Below are 14,096 nucleotides of genomic sequence, written 5' to 3' on the forward strand. Positions count from 1 at the left end.
GCTTAGGTCGAAGTGCAATTTTGGTGGCAAGTTTATTATTTTAAATAATAACTGCCAAGAGGAAGTTACCAGGCTCCCATCCCTAATTTCAAAATACCTCTTTAGTCTCAATCTCTGTTTCATACAAATTACACAACACACGCATACTAGTAGGTTCTTGTTCTCAAATTCTTAGTTGTATCCGATTGGATTTTTCGGATGAGCCACGGATATAATTCGATCTGCAAGTGATTATACTACTCTCAGATCATCTGTTGCAATAATTGTCGCCATCATCAATAAACCTTACATAACATTTTGTTTAACCGAGTTTAGAGGGATAGATCTACAAACAGGCATGTTCACTCTGTGACATAAAAGTTGTGACAAATAACAATTTTGATCCATTAAACAAGCTTGGAGAAGGGTGGTGTTGTGTTAACTTGTCAATTGTTGTTGCAAAATGATGCATTAACCTCAAATACTTGAACCAACCCAGTAACATATGATTCGATCAAAGCTGTAATTCAACATTCTGGATACAAAAAGAAGGCCCAAAACTCACCCTTTGATGAGTTGTTGATGCTTAAATCTATATGTCCCATCTATGACTACAAAAGAGAAAATGCCTAAATATATTAGAACAGTATTTAGTCCGTACACATCGTCATATATGCATTAGGGTGTAGTCATGATGACTCTGTGATGAAGGACTCTGTGACGAAGGACTCCGTGATGAAGGACTCGGTATGTGGTTCCCCACGCGTTGGGCGGATTTCACTATAGTCTGGCCAAAGTTGTTTTATTAAGGGCTTGTTATCAGGGTGGTGCATAGTTGAAGAAAGTAGTTCCTTTTCCAAATCTTGAATGTTGGTTCGACCCTCTAGCACGTTCAAGGTTTGAGACATGGTTGGTCTACGGAAGGATCCTTTTGTGCATAAAAGGGCCACTTGTATAATCGTCAATGCTTCTTCTGATGAATACTCGGATCCTAAGTCTGGATCAACAAGTTCTAATAAAGTTTCTTTCTCATGCAAAAGCCATACCTGCAAAATTCAACATTGTTACAGTTTGGCATTTTCAAAGATATTTGTGATGGATGATTCATGATGTAAAAATTAGTTCATTTGACCTCAAAATCAAACTGTACTATGGTGGTGTTTGGATACCTGGTCCGATTACCCGAAACATACATCTGCCACACGTGATTACTCGAACCATACTATAAACATTTTCTTTTTTTTTTTAGTTTCTTGTGATTAACTTTTGTCCTTGTTAATACAACAATCTTACAATTCACTAATTTTTAGTTTTTGTATTTCTAATTTTCTTGGGTTATAAAGTTATACAAAAATTAAAATAGTAAGAAATGTATCGCGAATCCTAATGGATAATTTATGCAACACGTTTTTGGAATCTGGTGTAAGACTTGATTACCTATACCCATCCCATTGCCATCCATAAATGTTATAGTCAGATCCAAACACCTTCAAACAGTTGATGAATTAAAATATGTAGATTTAGCTCACCCAATCAAAAAGGTAAAGGCATTCTTCGGTCTCATAGCTGAAGCTTTTGTTGCAGCTTATCCCACTAACAATTTCTAGTGCCAAAATTCCAAAACTATAAACATCTGCCTTAGTAGTCAAATGACCACGCATGGCATATTCTGGAGCCATATAACCCCTTAAGAACCAAAAAAAAAGTAAATAAATATGTGTAGGCAGAAAGTTACTTAAGAATGAAGGTATTTGGGTTGTGCTTTATCTCAAATAAGTCAAAACAAAAAATTAGCTAAAAGAGGAACATGTCAATCATGCTAATTCCCCCTAGACTGTTTTTATTTTGAAGATTTAAATATTTATTGTATACGATATTTAGTTATTTATTAACTTTTTAACAAAACGGACAAAGAAGTGTTTATCGGGAAACCAAACTCAACCGAACTAAACAGTTACCCATTTCAACCCTAACCAGTTTTGATTTGTATGAATAAGAGTAATTAGAGAACATACATTGTTCCCACAACCCGAGTGTTGATATGGGTATTTGCATCATCATTAAGCTTTGCTAAACCAAAATCAGATATTTTTGCATTGAAATTTTCATCAAGCAAAACATTGCTAGCCTTGACATCCCTATGTATGATTCTCATATGTGATTCTTCATGAAGGTAAGCCAAACCCCGAGCTATCCCTATACATATGCTTAACCTCACGTTCCATGTCAGCTTTGCTTTTAATACTTTGTCTGTCCCTGTAGAGTTTAACCACAACCTAAATGTCCTACACTAATGTGAACAAGTTGGTTCTTTCAAATAAATTTGATGATTAACAGAGGTAGAAATGTCAACCAAAGGGCTATGATTTATTTCAAACGGGTCAAATAAACTCTTTTTTATAATGTTTTACTCAAATATCTAGCTTAAGAGTAAAATGCCAAAATCATTCATGAGGTTTGGGCTGATTTGGTTGTTACATCCAAAATAACTTTTTTAGTGTATCTGGACACCTAACGTTTTGATTTTCTTGTCATTTCCATCCAAATCATAAGCCTCGTTTAAATGCATCGTTAACTCAACTCAGGGACGATTTTGACAATTAATGGGTAAATTGCCAAAATAGTCCTTGAGTTAACAATACATTTTAACTAGGTTTTGATTTGGATGGATACAAAAGAAAAAGTTATTATGGATATAACAGGCAAATCACACCGAAACGTATGATTTTGACATTTTGCTCTTGTGTTAATAATATTTATGTATCTAAAGAGTGGGCAGAAACAGGTTTATGCGGAATTTTATTTTGACGTAACCGCACCTAAAAGGGCACGAGATAGGCAGTTATTTTCCATGTACTCGTAAATCAAAGACATCTGGTTCTCTTCAACACAACATCCATAAAGTCTGACAAGATTTGGGTGTCGTATTGCAGACATCATGCCAATTTCATTGACAAACTCGCGGGCTCCTTGTTTAGACTTTGATGATAGTTGTTTTACTGCAATTATTGTCCCATCCGACAATAGACCCTACTTAACATTGGTTTGTTAGTAACACAAAATAATAAAACGTTATGTTTCTGGATACGTGTTTTGATCACTTCACAATGTAACACAATAACACCACCTTGTAAACGACACCAAAACCACCTTCTCCAAGCTTGTTTGATGGATCAAAGTTCTTTGTTGCCGCTTTTATTTGTCTTAGAGTGAAAATGCCTGTTTGTAGATCTATGCCTCTAAGTTCTGCTAAACAAAAGATGTTGCGATCGTTAGAATCAAAATTAAAGGTAGCAAGATGGGTGGGCTGGGTTGAAACGAGTTGAAAGGCCGGGTGGCGCTTTTTCTTATTTTATTATTATTATTATTATCATTATCATTATGATTATGATTATCATTATATAAAAGGTAAATGTGTAAATAAAGATTACTGAAAAAGCATTATTAGCATGGTTATTTAAAACACTTAGGAAATTGTATTTTGGTCCATTTTCAACTTGTTTGGCACTTTGGCCTGTTCCTCGTTTAGCTGAAGCTTTTAATGTGACCTATTTGACCGGTTTGAAAAAACACCCCCAACTCAAAAACGACCAAGTAATGGGTTAAAGTTGCCAACTCTAATTTAAAACCATAAGAATATAAAGAAAGATTTACCTCTCTCTTCTGTTTTTTTCCCCATAATGTATCCTTTTCTCCACAAGATAACAATGATTAAAAGTACAAAAAAAAGTCCTCCACCAACCGTTCCAACTATTAAACCAACTTCCATCTTTTTTTCATCTTTTGGTGGCTCAAAATCTGAACAGAACAAGATAATGAAGGGAAAACTAAGTAATGTTAAATCATTATAAATTTGATGACATTAAACAATAATGTTAAATTTTCAACAAATCCATTGTTTGACTTAAAAGTCCAAGGAAACATCGGTTTATCTTTTTGTTGATAGATCAAATGTGAGAAATCAATACTGGTTGGAAAATTATTGTCTTCACTTAACTTTTGACAAAATTTATTTTAAAATTTGACTTCAAAAGTCAAAGCATACTTAGCTCTATCTTTTTGTTGGAAGTACACTATCATCACTCTTTACTCAGTTATCACTCACAATATCCAATCAATTTTCGTCATGTTATCAACCATTATTCTATCACTCACAATCTTTTTTTAGTGGCAGTGGTTACCACTCACAACTTTTTTTAATTTTTTTTAATTAGAAATTAACAATAAACACTAAAATTATAAATTTCATTAAAATTAAAACATATTGGTTCAATTAAACACACTAGAAATATTTTAGACTACAATTTAAAAAAATAGTAATAAAGAAACTTTACTCCTCGTCCGAATTATGAAACTCCAAACCTAAAGAACCAACTAGTTCGATTAAATCGTATCTCAACCGACAGTGAGTTTCTTCATCACGCAAGTCTTGTTGGATATTTTCTGGAACGTGAACTTGTGTAGGATGATCCGGTGCCCAATCCGGAGATATTGCACGTTCGTCTTCTTTGATTAGCATATTGTGTAATATGATACATGCATATACTATGCTATGTATTGATTTCTTGTTCATCGCACGAACCGGTCGGCTTAGTATGCCCCATCTACCCTTTAAAACACCAAAAGCCCTCTCAACATCTTTTTTTGCCGATTCTTGCAACTTTTTGAACACGATTTCTTTAACCTCGACAGGAAATCAAGGAGCTTTCACAAACACAGACCAAGATGGGTAGATACCATCCACAAGAAGAAAGCCTCGTCTGTAATATCGTCCGTTAACATTGAATGGACAGAAGGGTGCGGTACCATCCGTTACGGTTTGGAACAACGACGACGTGTGCAAAACATTGATGTCGTTATTTGAACCTAGAACACCGAAATATGAATGCCAAAACCATAAATCATCCGACGTCACCGCTTCAAGTATGATGGTTGGTCTTTTGATTTCACCCCTAACATACGCCTCTCGCAACTCTCTTGGACAATTTTTCCACTCGATATATGTACAATCGATGCTAAGCATCCCTGGAAAATGCAATCTAGCCTCATGCGCGGCGTAAATACGTGAGATATCATGTCTCGTTGGTTTACGTAAAAACTCTTTACCATACAATTTAATGATCATGTTGCAAAAAAATTGCAGACATTCATGGGAAGTTCTGGACTCCACAGCTAGGTATTCATCAAACTGATCGGGAGGGTTACCTGTCGCTAGTTGGCGAATGGCGGACGTGCATTTTTATATCACCCTGAAACTTGGTTTGCCCCTCGCACCGTAACCTTCTTGAAACCATTCTTCGGTTGCTTTGATGTCTCCAACAATCTTTAAAAATAATTCTTTTGGTAAAGGAAACCGATCTCTAAACGTTTCGGCATTGTAGACCGGATTCTCCACAAAATAATCGTTCGTTAACACTTCGTTGGCATGTATACGTTCACGATCCACCATCTTCTTCTTTGGGCGGGACGAACTTGATTCAAGTTCGTTATATACTGACACAAAATATTTAAGCGTCTCATTGTCAGAAGACGACTTGGTATCGCTATCGCTGTCCATCGGAAACGTCGAATCCGTAGGAAAATCCATTTGAGAAATATGTAGAATGTGTGATTTGTGTTTGTGTTTTGCTGTGGGTGAAATGGTTAAATGTTTTGAAGTATATATAAATGGTTTAAAGGGTTTTTTTTTATTAAACTTAACCGTTAGAAAACGGTCAAATACATGCCAATGGTCGAAATTCCACTAGTACACAAGTAACCATTAGACGAGGTTCAGTTTTGTTTTTAGACGCGGTAATGCACATAACCCCATCTAAATATACACACACAATCTCATCACATCATGATACTAACGAAATATCCTTTAAACACTAATAAAATTCGTGTCTTTTGATATGAACCCCGACTTAAAATATGCTTACATAGCTTTAGACGGTGTTTACAAACCCTAACTTAAAATATAATTGAACACTAATAAAATTCGCATCTTTTGATACGAACCCCGACTTAAAATACGCTTACATAGCTTTAGACAGTGTTTACAAACCCTGACTTAAAATATAATTATAAAACCCCTTTTATGTATGATACAATGGAGATATATATATTATTTGAATTTTCTAAGTATGATATGGATAGAGATAAAAGGCATGCTTCCTACACTACTAGAAAAAATACCTTTAATGACACACATTAAATTTATGACACACAAACGGTTGTGTGTCATTGTTTAAATGTCATTTTCAAAAAAATAAAACACATTAAAATATGTGTGTCATGATTTTGTGTCATCTTTTAACTTTTAATAGTTAAACAAAACGTATGTGTCATCGTTGTGTGTCATCAATATGTATGTCATTGTTGTGTGTCATCGTTTAATTTTTAATTAATTTAATCACCAATCTATCATGGCGCCATCTAAAAACTTATCAAAAAGTTTTATCCCCCAAAATTCCTTCTCAAAAACCCAAACCCTACGCTTCATCATCCCAAATCCCTCTCAAAATTCTACACACCAAATTCCCAATTCCCTTTCAAAAACCCAAATCTTCAGCCGCTTCATCATCCCAAATCCAAACAAGTTTCTTGCTGATCATCTCCTTCCAGGTAAAAAACCTCATCCAATAATCTATTAACAAAGCATCTTAAATTCTAGGGTTTATGTAACCGATAATCTGCTGAACATCTTCTTTCAGGTTTGAAATTTAGTTATACTTCACGAAATATCAATGTTATTTTAGACTGCGGGGTATGGGGCAGGAGTTTGGGCGTGGGTAGGGGGAAAACACCCAATCCACCATCCCGGGTGGGCTTGGGTTTGGGCGTGGCCCTTGGGGATTGGGTTTCAAGCCGGGCGTGGGGCGGTATGGTCATCCTAGTTGGCTGAATCTCATTGGCTCACCCGCCACGTCATAGCGGTCCATCCCAAAAGTTTTGAATTTTTAAATTCAAACTGTTGGCTTGGCCAAGCGGTCACCCCAACCGATCACCCCAACCCCAACATCCCCTATAAATAACCCCAAACCACAACCATGTGGTCCACCCCAAACCCCAACCATGTGGTCCATCCCAAACCCCACCGTGGTCCATCCCAAACATTCGCTATCCCCCTGCTGCCCCAACCGGTCACCCCAACCCCAACATCCCACGAACCCGCTATGACATCCTGGACCCATGAAGAAGAACTTGCCCTAGTCACAAGCGTCGTTGACGCTATGAAGGGGCGGCCACCGGGCCAAACAAAATATTGGCCGGAAGCTTTTGCGGCCTACCGACTAAACGTCGGTAACGACCGCCACAACGTCAACACGTGCCAACATAAATGGCGCGAGCTACGTCCCAAGCTCGAGCGTTTCAAGGCTTACTACAAAGCCGTTCCCAGGGGCGAGTTAAGCCACGAGGACCGGGTGGCGGTGGCGAACATAGAGTTTCGCGGCAAGGAAAAAAAGGCGTTCGACAAGATCGACCTTTTTGAAATTTATTTAACGCTTTAGGTTTCTTATTTTGTAATTTTTAGGTTTATGTAATTTTATAAATATTAATGAAGTTGTATGTTTTTTTATAAATGTTTGTGTGATTTTTTTAATTTTTTTGTATTAATGAACTTGGATCCGTGTGTTTGTGGCTGGGTTAATACTGGCCGTTGATATTGAGTGTGACCAATGGCTAAGGTTTTATCAGAAAAGGCGGGTTTTTTCCCTCTCTCCCCATGGTCACTTTTGCTCAATCTCCCCCAAATTCACATTTACAGCAAACACTACCAACCTCCAAAATCACACTACGAGCTCCAATCTCACCACCGTACGAAACCCCACCGGACAAATCTCCACCGGACGACCACCGTACGACAACCAGACGAAGCTTTTGTTCCCACTATCGAACGAACCCCCTTAAGGTTAGTTTAATTTTTCATCTTGTTTTTTAGCTACTGGAATTAGGTTGAAGTGTTTGATTTGTGTATTTGAAAGAAATATTAAGTTGCAGGTGAATAGGAAGTTGAAAAGACATACTAATTGTTAGTCATGATAATATAAACTAATTGTTCGTCTGGATTTTCATGTGTAGTTAGATTTTTTACTTTTTATTTTTTGCAATTTCATTTCAGATCTTTGATTTTATTAAATGCTCTTCCCCTAGATCCTTTTTAGATTTCAATTTTTGGTTTAGGGCTGTTAATTGGGGCGTCATACAAATCACGAAAATGGAATGTTTAAAAGTTGTATATTTTGGCTTCTAGAGTTGTTGATGATGGTACAGGCTGATGGTCAAGACCCGTGCGTGCAAAGTTGGTATTGTAATGCCTGATGCAAGCTAGAGTTGGAAACCGAGAATCTAATTAGCCATACATGAGTTTCCCCGTCATGAGAAAGCAACAAATTTGTCATTTCGACAAAAACAACTATATTTTCATTGATTTATACCCCATCTTTCTTCTACCAATCCTATCTTTATTCATTCTCCAATATTTCATCTCTTTTCAATCTTTAACATATCAACAGATTAAAGGGTGTTTGTTATATTACACTAACTCAATATGATATTGAAGATGTTCAAGAACACTGCAATAATCTATGTAAGTATATATATTGCTCTTCTTCTTTATAGTTTATACATTAACACACTCACTTCACTTCTTGATTGATCTCATTTTATGTAATTATGTTTGTTTGAATATGTTAAAGTTTCCCAGCAAGAGATAGTTTCTTTGTATAAAAGATTTTGTCAACTCGACCGCAATGCCAAGGGATTCATTTCTGCTGATGAGTTTCTTTCGGTACCCGAATTTGCAATGAATCCTCTGTCTCAGGTATGTTTTTTTTTATTTTTTTTTTATTTTAATAGATATACTGGGATGCCTAGAGAGTATTTCATGATCATAATGATATGCTTGTTTTTGCTATATGTTTTTTTTTAAAAATTTTTTTTACTTATTATAGAGATTGCTTAAGATGGTGGATGGTTTGAACTTTAAGGACTTTGTGATATTCTTGTCAGCTTTTAATCCTAAAGCAAGCATGCCCCAGAAGATTGAACATAAGTGTCACACCTTATTTTGATCAAGGCTAGCTAAAGCATCTTGTTTTTTGATTATATTTTAAGAGAAAATGATCAAAATGACCCATTTCGACCGATGAATTTAACAAAATGGACACCTTTTTTTTCAGAAAAATATAATTTGACTTTTCGTTTAGCTTAAAATTCTTCATGAATATGGTTTACCTTCGATATTAACTAACTTTTGTAAACACATAATCTCAGTTATATTCAAGGTATACGACTCAGATTATAACGGTAAGGTGACTTTCAAAGACATAATGGACCTGGGGAATTTTATTAGATTAAAAACTTGGCTTGTATAAAAATGGACCAGGGGAATTTTATTAGATTAAAAACTTGCGTCATTTTCACATAAATGATTATGATGTTTTGTGTGCAGATTATAAACTTCTCCATACCATTTAACTACTAGTTACATTTTAAGCTTTGGTTATGTATAGATTCATAACTAACTTGCTTTTTTACTACTTCCCAAACAGAAATTTCACTTAGTCGTTTTTCGTTTGTCTTGTTGATAAAGTTGATGCCGTGTTCATTATATATCATGAAATGTGAAAAGAGATTGAAGAGGAACATGCAAGAAAAAAAGAGTTGAGCTTAAAGCTATGTTAAAGATATTGACGACCACCGACGAAACTTGGTGCAGACACGAAGTAGGCTACAAATGAAGAAATAGAAAAGACAAGGAAGGAGATGCCTTTTTTTAAAGGGCAAGGTGTTTCTTGGTTTAATTGTAGTTTTTTTTATGGATAGTAATATAGTTTTGAATAGATAAGTAATGACTGTTATTTTACCCGTGTAAACTTTCGGGTTGAATGTGTATTGGGTCGATTTGAGTATGTTCGGCTTATTATGTTGAATATATATATGAATTGATTGTTTGAAATTTGGACTGCAGTTTTTTTTTTTATTTTTTACTACAAATTATTATTTTTATTTGTTTAAAATTTAATTGCATATTTTTTTTACATAATTGCTTATAAGTCGCGGTTCCTCTAACACCGACTAAAAGCTGATATAAAATTATAAAGTGATTTTAAGTCACGGTTTAAAACACTGACTAAAACCATTTTCCAAAAAGTAGTAACAATTTGAAGTCGCGGTGGTGTATTTTAAGACGGGGTTTATCAAATCGCGTCTGATAAACAATACATTTTTAGCCACGGCATTTTAAGTCGGGGTTCAAAACCGCGACTAAAAACTATTTTAACCGCGTCTAATGGTCACTTTTGTACTAGTGTTCAAACAAGTTCAACGCATGAAAAAGTTCAACGTGGGAATAATTTCCAACGCATGGAAAATGATGGTGGCGGTGGTGTTCGGTATGCCATCACTCGTGTAAAAGCCCCATCACGTGCCCATCCCACTCCCCTTAGTAGATATAACGACAGGAGATCATGTGACAAATTAATTATGTGGTTCACATGCATTGTAATTTTGTCTTTAAATGTCAAAGTAAACCTCCCTGTTAATGTTTTAGATGAGTTTATGCAATCTTTAATATCAGAGATAAGCATTTGATCAAAATCAGATGTCATAAAGTAAGAATTACTTACCGGGGTCAATCGATATAGCTGATATAATCGGACCATAAGTTCCCTTTTTAGGAATATTGGTTGTGCCTTTTCCAGCCCAATAAAGTTGAATTTTGAGTGTGTTATTTTTCACATTAACCGTAAACCTCTTAATAACTGTCATACCAACGCCTCCAGCCTCGTTTTCTATATTAAAATCCTTTAGTTTTAACTCTCCCTGCAATAAAATTTTTCAGAAAATGTTAAATCACCTTTTTCCAATTGCATATGCATTTATCATATTAGGGCAATTTGCATAAAAAAGAGAACCAACTTTCTCAAAAAATGTTGATTCTATTTTAGTTAGCCACCTCTTTTTAGCAAGAAAAACCTTTAATGTCGCAAAAATCTAACTCTAACTACTATAATAAAAGAAACTAATTTTTGAACAATTGTAATCATATTAGGTCATCTCTTATAGATAATTATTATTTTAGTTTAATTCCTTTTAATTAATTATAGATAACTCTCCTACTAAATATTATTTAATTTAATAATATATATTATAGATAATCATCCTACTAAATATTATTAGTTTAATATCTTATGGATAATTATTATTTAGTTTAATCTACTTCTCATTTATAATATTATGTATTTGAATTAATTATAGAGTTAATTACATAGTTAGTCCATGTAGTTTGCCCAAAGTAACATACTTAGGTACTAATAGTTTAAAATCACATTCTAGGGTATTAACTTTTCATTTTGTAACGTTTGGAGGTATTAACGTTATTTGTAGGTTTAAAATCACATTATATTAGTAACTAAGTATGTTATTTTGTGCAAACCACATGGATTAACTATGTTAATACCCTAGAAGTTAATACCTCCAAACGTTACAAAATGAAAAGTTAATACCTTAGAAGATGATTTTAAACTATTAGTACCCAACTATGTTATTTTGTGCAGACCACAAGGACTAACTATGTAATTAACTCTTAATTATATTTGAACGTTTTGTTTTGTTTGGTATCAAATAAATTTGACTAAACTTAAAATAAAATTAACTAATATTATTTATCATTTATACATTTACAGAGTTTTAAATAAAGGGTTAAATTTATTGAGACTTTGTTAACAAATTTTGCAACAACAGAATAATCTATTTTTATCACGAAAACCAAATTTTGTCTTAATATATTAAATACTTTTATTTTCACTATAGAAAATTACATTTACCCGACCCATGTAACACATAAGGTTTTTTAAGATATAACTTTTAATTATTTGATATATAAAATTAGATTTATTCAATTCATAAAATACACGGAGTTTTTTAAGGATATATATTTTTAATTATTTAGTACAGAAAATTACATTTATTCAAACCATGTAACGCGCATATTTTTTAAGATGTAATTTTTTATTGTTTGGTATATAAAATTACATTTATTCAACTCGTGTAATAAATGAGGTTTTTTAAAAGATGTATTATTTTATTATTTGGTAAACAATATTACATTTATTGAACCCGTGTAATACACGTGGTTTTAAAAATATAACTTTTTTATTTGGTATATAAAATTACATTTATTCAATCCATACAATATGATTCTTATAGATATAACTTTTTATTATTTAATATATAAAATTATATGTATTCAACTCATACAATAAAGTAGGTTTTTAAAGATATATTGTTTAATTATTTAGTATATAAAATTTATTTATTCAAACCCGTGTAATACACAGGATTATAACCTAGTATTTGTATAAAATAACCAACTTTAAAATTTCTTGAAGAAGGCAATTTGATCTGGTTACCAATCAAAATGCTACAATGGTAATACTTTTGACCATGTTCTTTTTTCCTGAAAGGAAGCCTAAAATCCGTCTATCTTAGGTGATCAAAAGAGTAAATTACAAGTTTTGTTTTTTTTTGTTTAACCACATTAAATTGTAAACGTCTTCCTTTAGCGTAAAAGTTGACAAGTTTTGTACTTAATGTTTTAAAATCTTGCACGCTATGTTATTTCGGCTAAACCCAGTTAAATTTTTTAGTTAAACTAGAATTACTACCCGCCGCAATGCGGTGGGGATTCTTTAGTTATAATTAATTCGATTTAGGACGCGCACGTTATGTTGAACCTGTCAAACTGGAAAAAATAGACAATGTAAAAACGTTCACCCACACACGCACGTTGCGTCGTGTTAACTCACAAAGTTTAGAACGAACCGTGAAAAATGCTAAACCATAGACGCACGTTGCGATGTTTTAAGTCACAAATTCAGAACGAAGCATATAGCGAAAAATTTGCGGAAAATGAAAACTATAAAGGACCAAAGTTGAAACTAAAAAATTTGTGAGGATAGATTGCAAAAGATAAAAAGTTTTGTGTTAAAAGTAAAAAAAACAAATAGTTTTAGGTTAAAAGTAATTTATGAAATACATTTAGGTGAAAAGTAAAGAAATCAGTTTTTTTTAAAGCCCCAAAGCCAAGGTTGCAACAACCATATGCATAACCATTTTTTTTAACCCCCCCCCCCCCAAAGCTAAAATTATAACATATAAGTAAAAAAATCAAAGTGGTTAACTCGCAAAAGATGGAAACGTTTGAATTAGAAGTAAAAGATCAAATTAATCAAAGGGGTTAAATTACCAAAGATTAAAACTTTAAAATTAAATTGTTAAAGATTAAAACTTTAGGATTAAAAAGGAAAGAAAGATTAAAAATTTTAAACTTAAATTGTAAAAGATTAAAATTTTAGGGTAAATTGTCAAAGATTAAAACTTTTGGGTTAAAAAGGAAACAAAGATTAGAAGTTTAAACTTAAATTGTCAAATATTAAAACTTTAGGGTTAAACAGGGAAATTTTTCATTTTTTTTTGAAAGACTCCCAAAGCCCAACTTACAACACATATATGCACTAACATCGTGCTTATTTATAGTGTTTAATCAGATTACACAAGGGTATTTCAGTCTTTTACCCATTTATTTAATATTATTTAAAAACTAAAACAATAATATTTTAAAAAATTATCACCACCACCATTGATTCTATGTCTCTCTCACCTTCGTCAACACACCACCACCACAACCACCTTCACCCTCCACCGCCACACCTACTTTCTCTCTACCAGACTACCACCACCGTCTCCACCATCACCACCCTCACCGAAACCTTAACCTAACCTGCAACAACCCAAATCAGCAACCAACACCAATAAACCCACCACCCCCACTGGAACCCTAACCTGAAGAACCTGCAAACCACCCAAATCAGCAAGCACCACCATTAAACCCACCACCCCATCCACCATCACAACCCCCCACCATCTCCACCATCACCACCCTCATCAAAACCCTAATCCCAAACAACCTGCAAACAACCTAAATCACCAACCACCACCACATCCACCATCACAACCCGCCACCGTCACCAACCACAACCGCTCAACTTGATAGACAAAGAACATATAGGATCAGAACTTGATAGATCAAAGAGATTAGAGCGATTACCGTCGAATTAAGGAAATCGTTG

The 14,096-nt window shown here is 34.0% G+C and overlaps 1 protein-coding gene and 1 long non-coding RNA gene across 4 annotated transcripts in view; one reads left to right on the forward strand and one right to left on the reverse strand.

Moving 5' to 3' along the window:
• Positions 1 to 479: 479 nt before the first annotated feature.
• Positions 480 to 14,096, reverse strand: part of LOC110925238 (probable LRR receptor-like serine/threonine-protein kinase At1g07650) — a 98,599-nt gene continuing 84,982 nt past the window's right edge. Inside the window, exons 13-19 of the mRNA XM_022169204.2 lie at positions 10,593 to 10,788; positions 3,629 to 3,777; positions 3,107 to 3,271; positions 2,799 to 3,009; positions 1,995 to 2,235; positions 1,509 to 1,665; positions 480 to 1,025 (exon numbers count right to left, since the gene is read on the reverse strand). Of these exons, the coding sequence (XP_022024896.1) occupies positions 669 to 1,025; positions 1,509 to 1,665; positions 1,995 to 2,235; positions 2,799 to 3,009; positions 3,107 to 3,271; positions 3,629 to 3,777; positions 10,593 to 10,788 (1,476 nt within the window). The 3' untranslated portion in view covers positions 480 to 668. The remainder of the gene's footprint in view (positions 1,026 to 1,508; positions 1,666 to 1,994; positions 2,236 to 2,798; positions 3,010 to 3,106; positions 3,272 to 3,628; positions 3,778 to 10,592; positions 10,789 to 14,096) is intronic.
• LOC110922168 lies at positions 7,693 to 9,012 on the forward strand. 3 transcript variants are annotated; one of them, XR_002582937.2, is made up of 4 exons: positions 7,693 to 7,873; positions 8,146 to 8,551; positions 8,661 to 8,785; positions 8,916 to 9,012. It is a non-coding gene; the product is annotated as an uncharacterized LOC110922168 (long non-coding RNA). The 3 variants fall into 3 exon arrangements; XR_002582938.2 differs by having other exon boundaries at positions 7,696 to 7,873; positions 8,216 to 8,551; XR_002582939.2 differs by having other exon boundaries at positions 7,696 to 7,873; positions 8,236 to 8,551.

The sequence above is a fragment of the Helianthus annuus genome, chromosome 17 (assembly GCF_002127325.2).
Source record: "Helianthus annuus cultivar XRQ/B chromosome 17, HanXRQr2.0-SUNRISE, whole genome shotgun sequence".
In the NCBI taxonomy this organism is placed as follows: domain Eukaryota; kingdom Viridiplantae; phylum Streptophyta; class Magnoliopsida; order Asterales; family Asteraceae; genus Helianthus; species Helianthus annuus.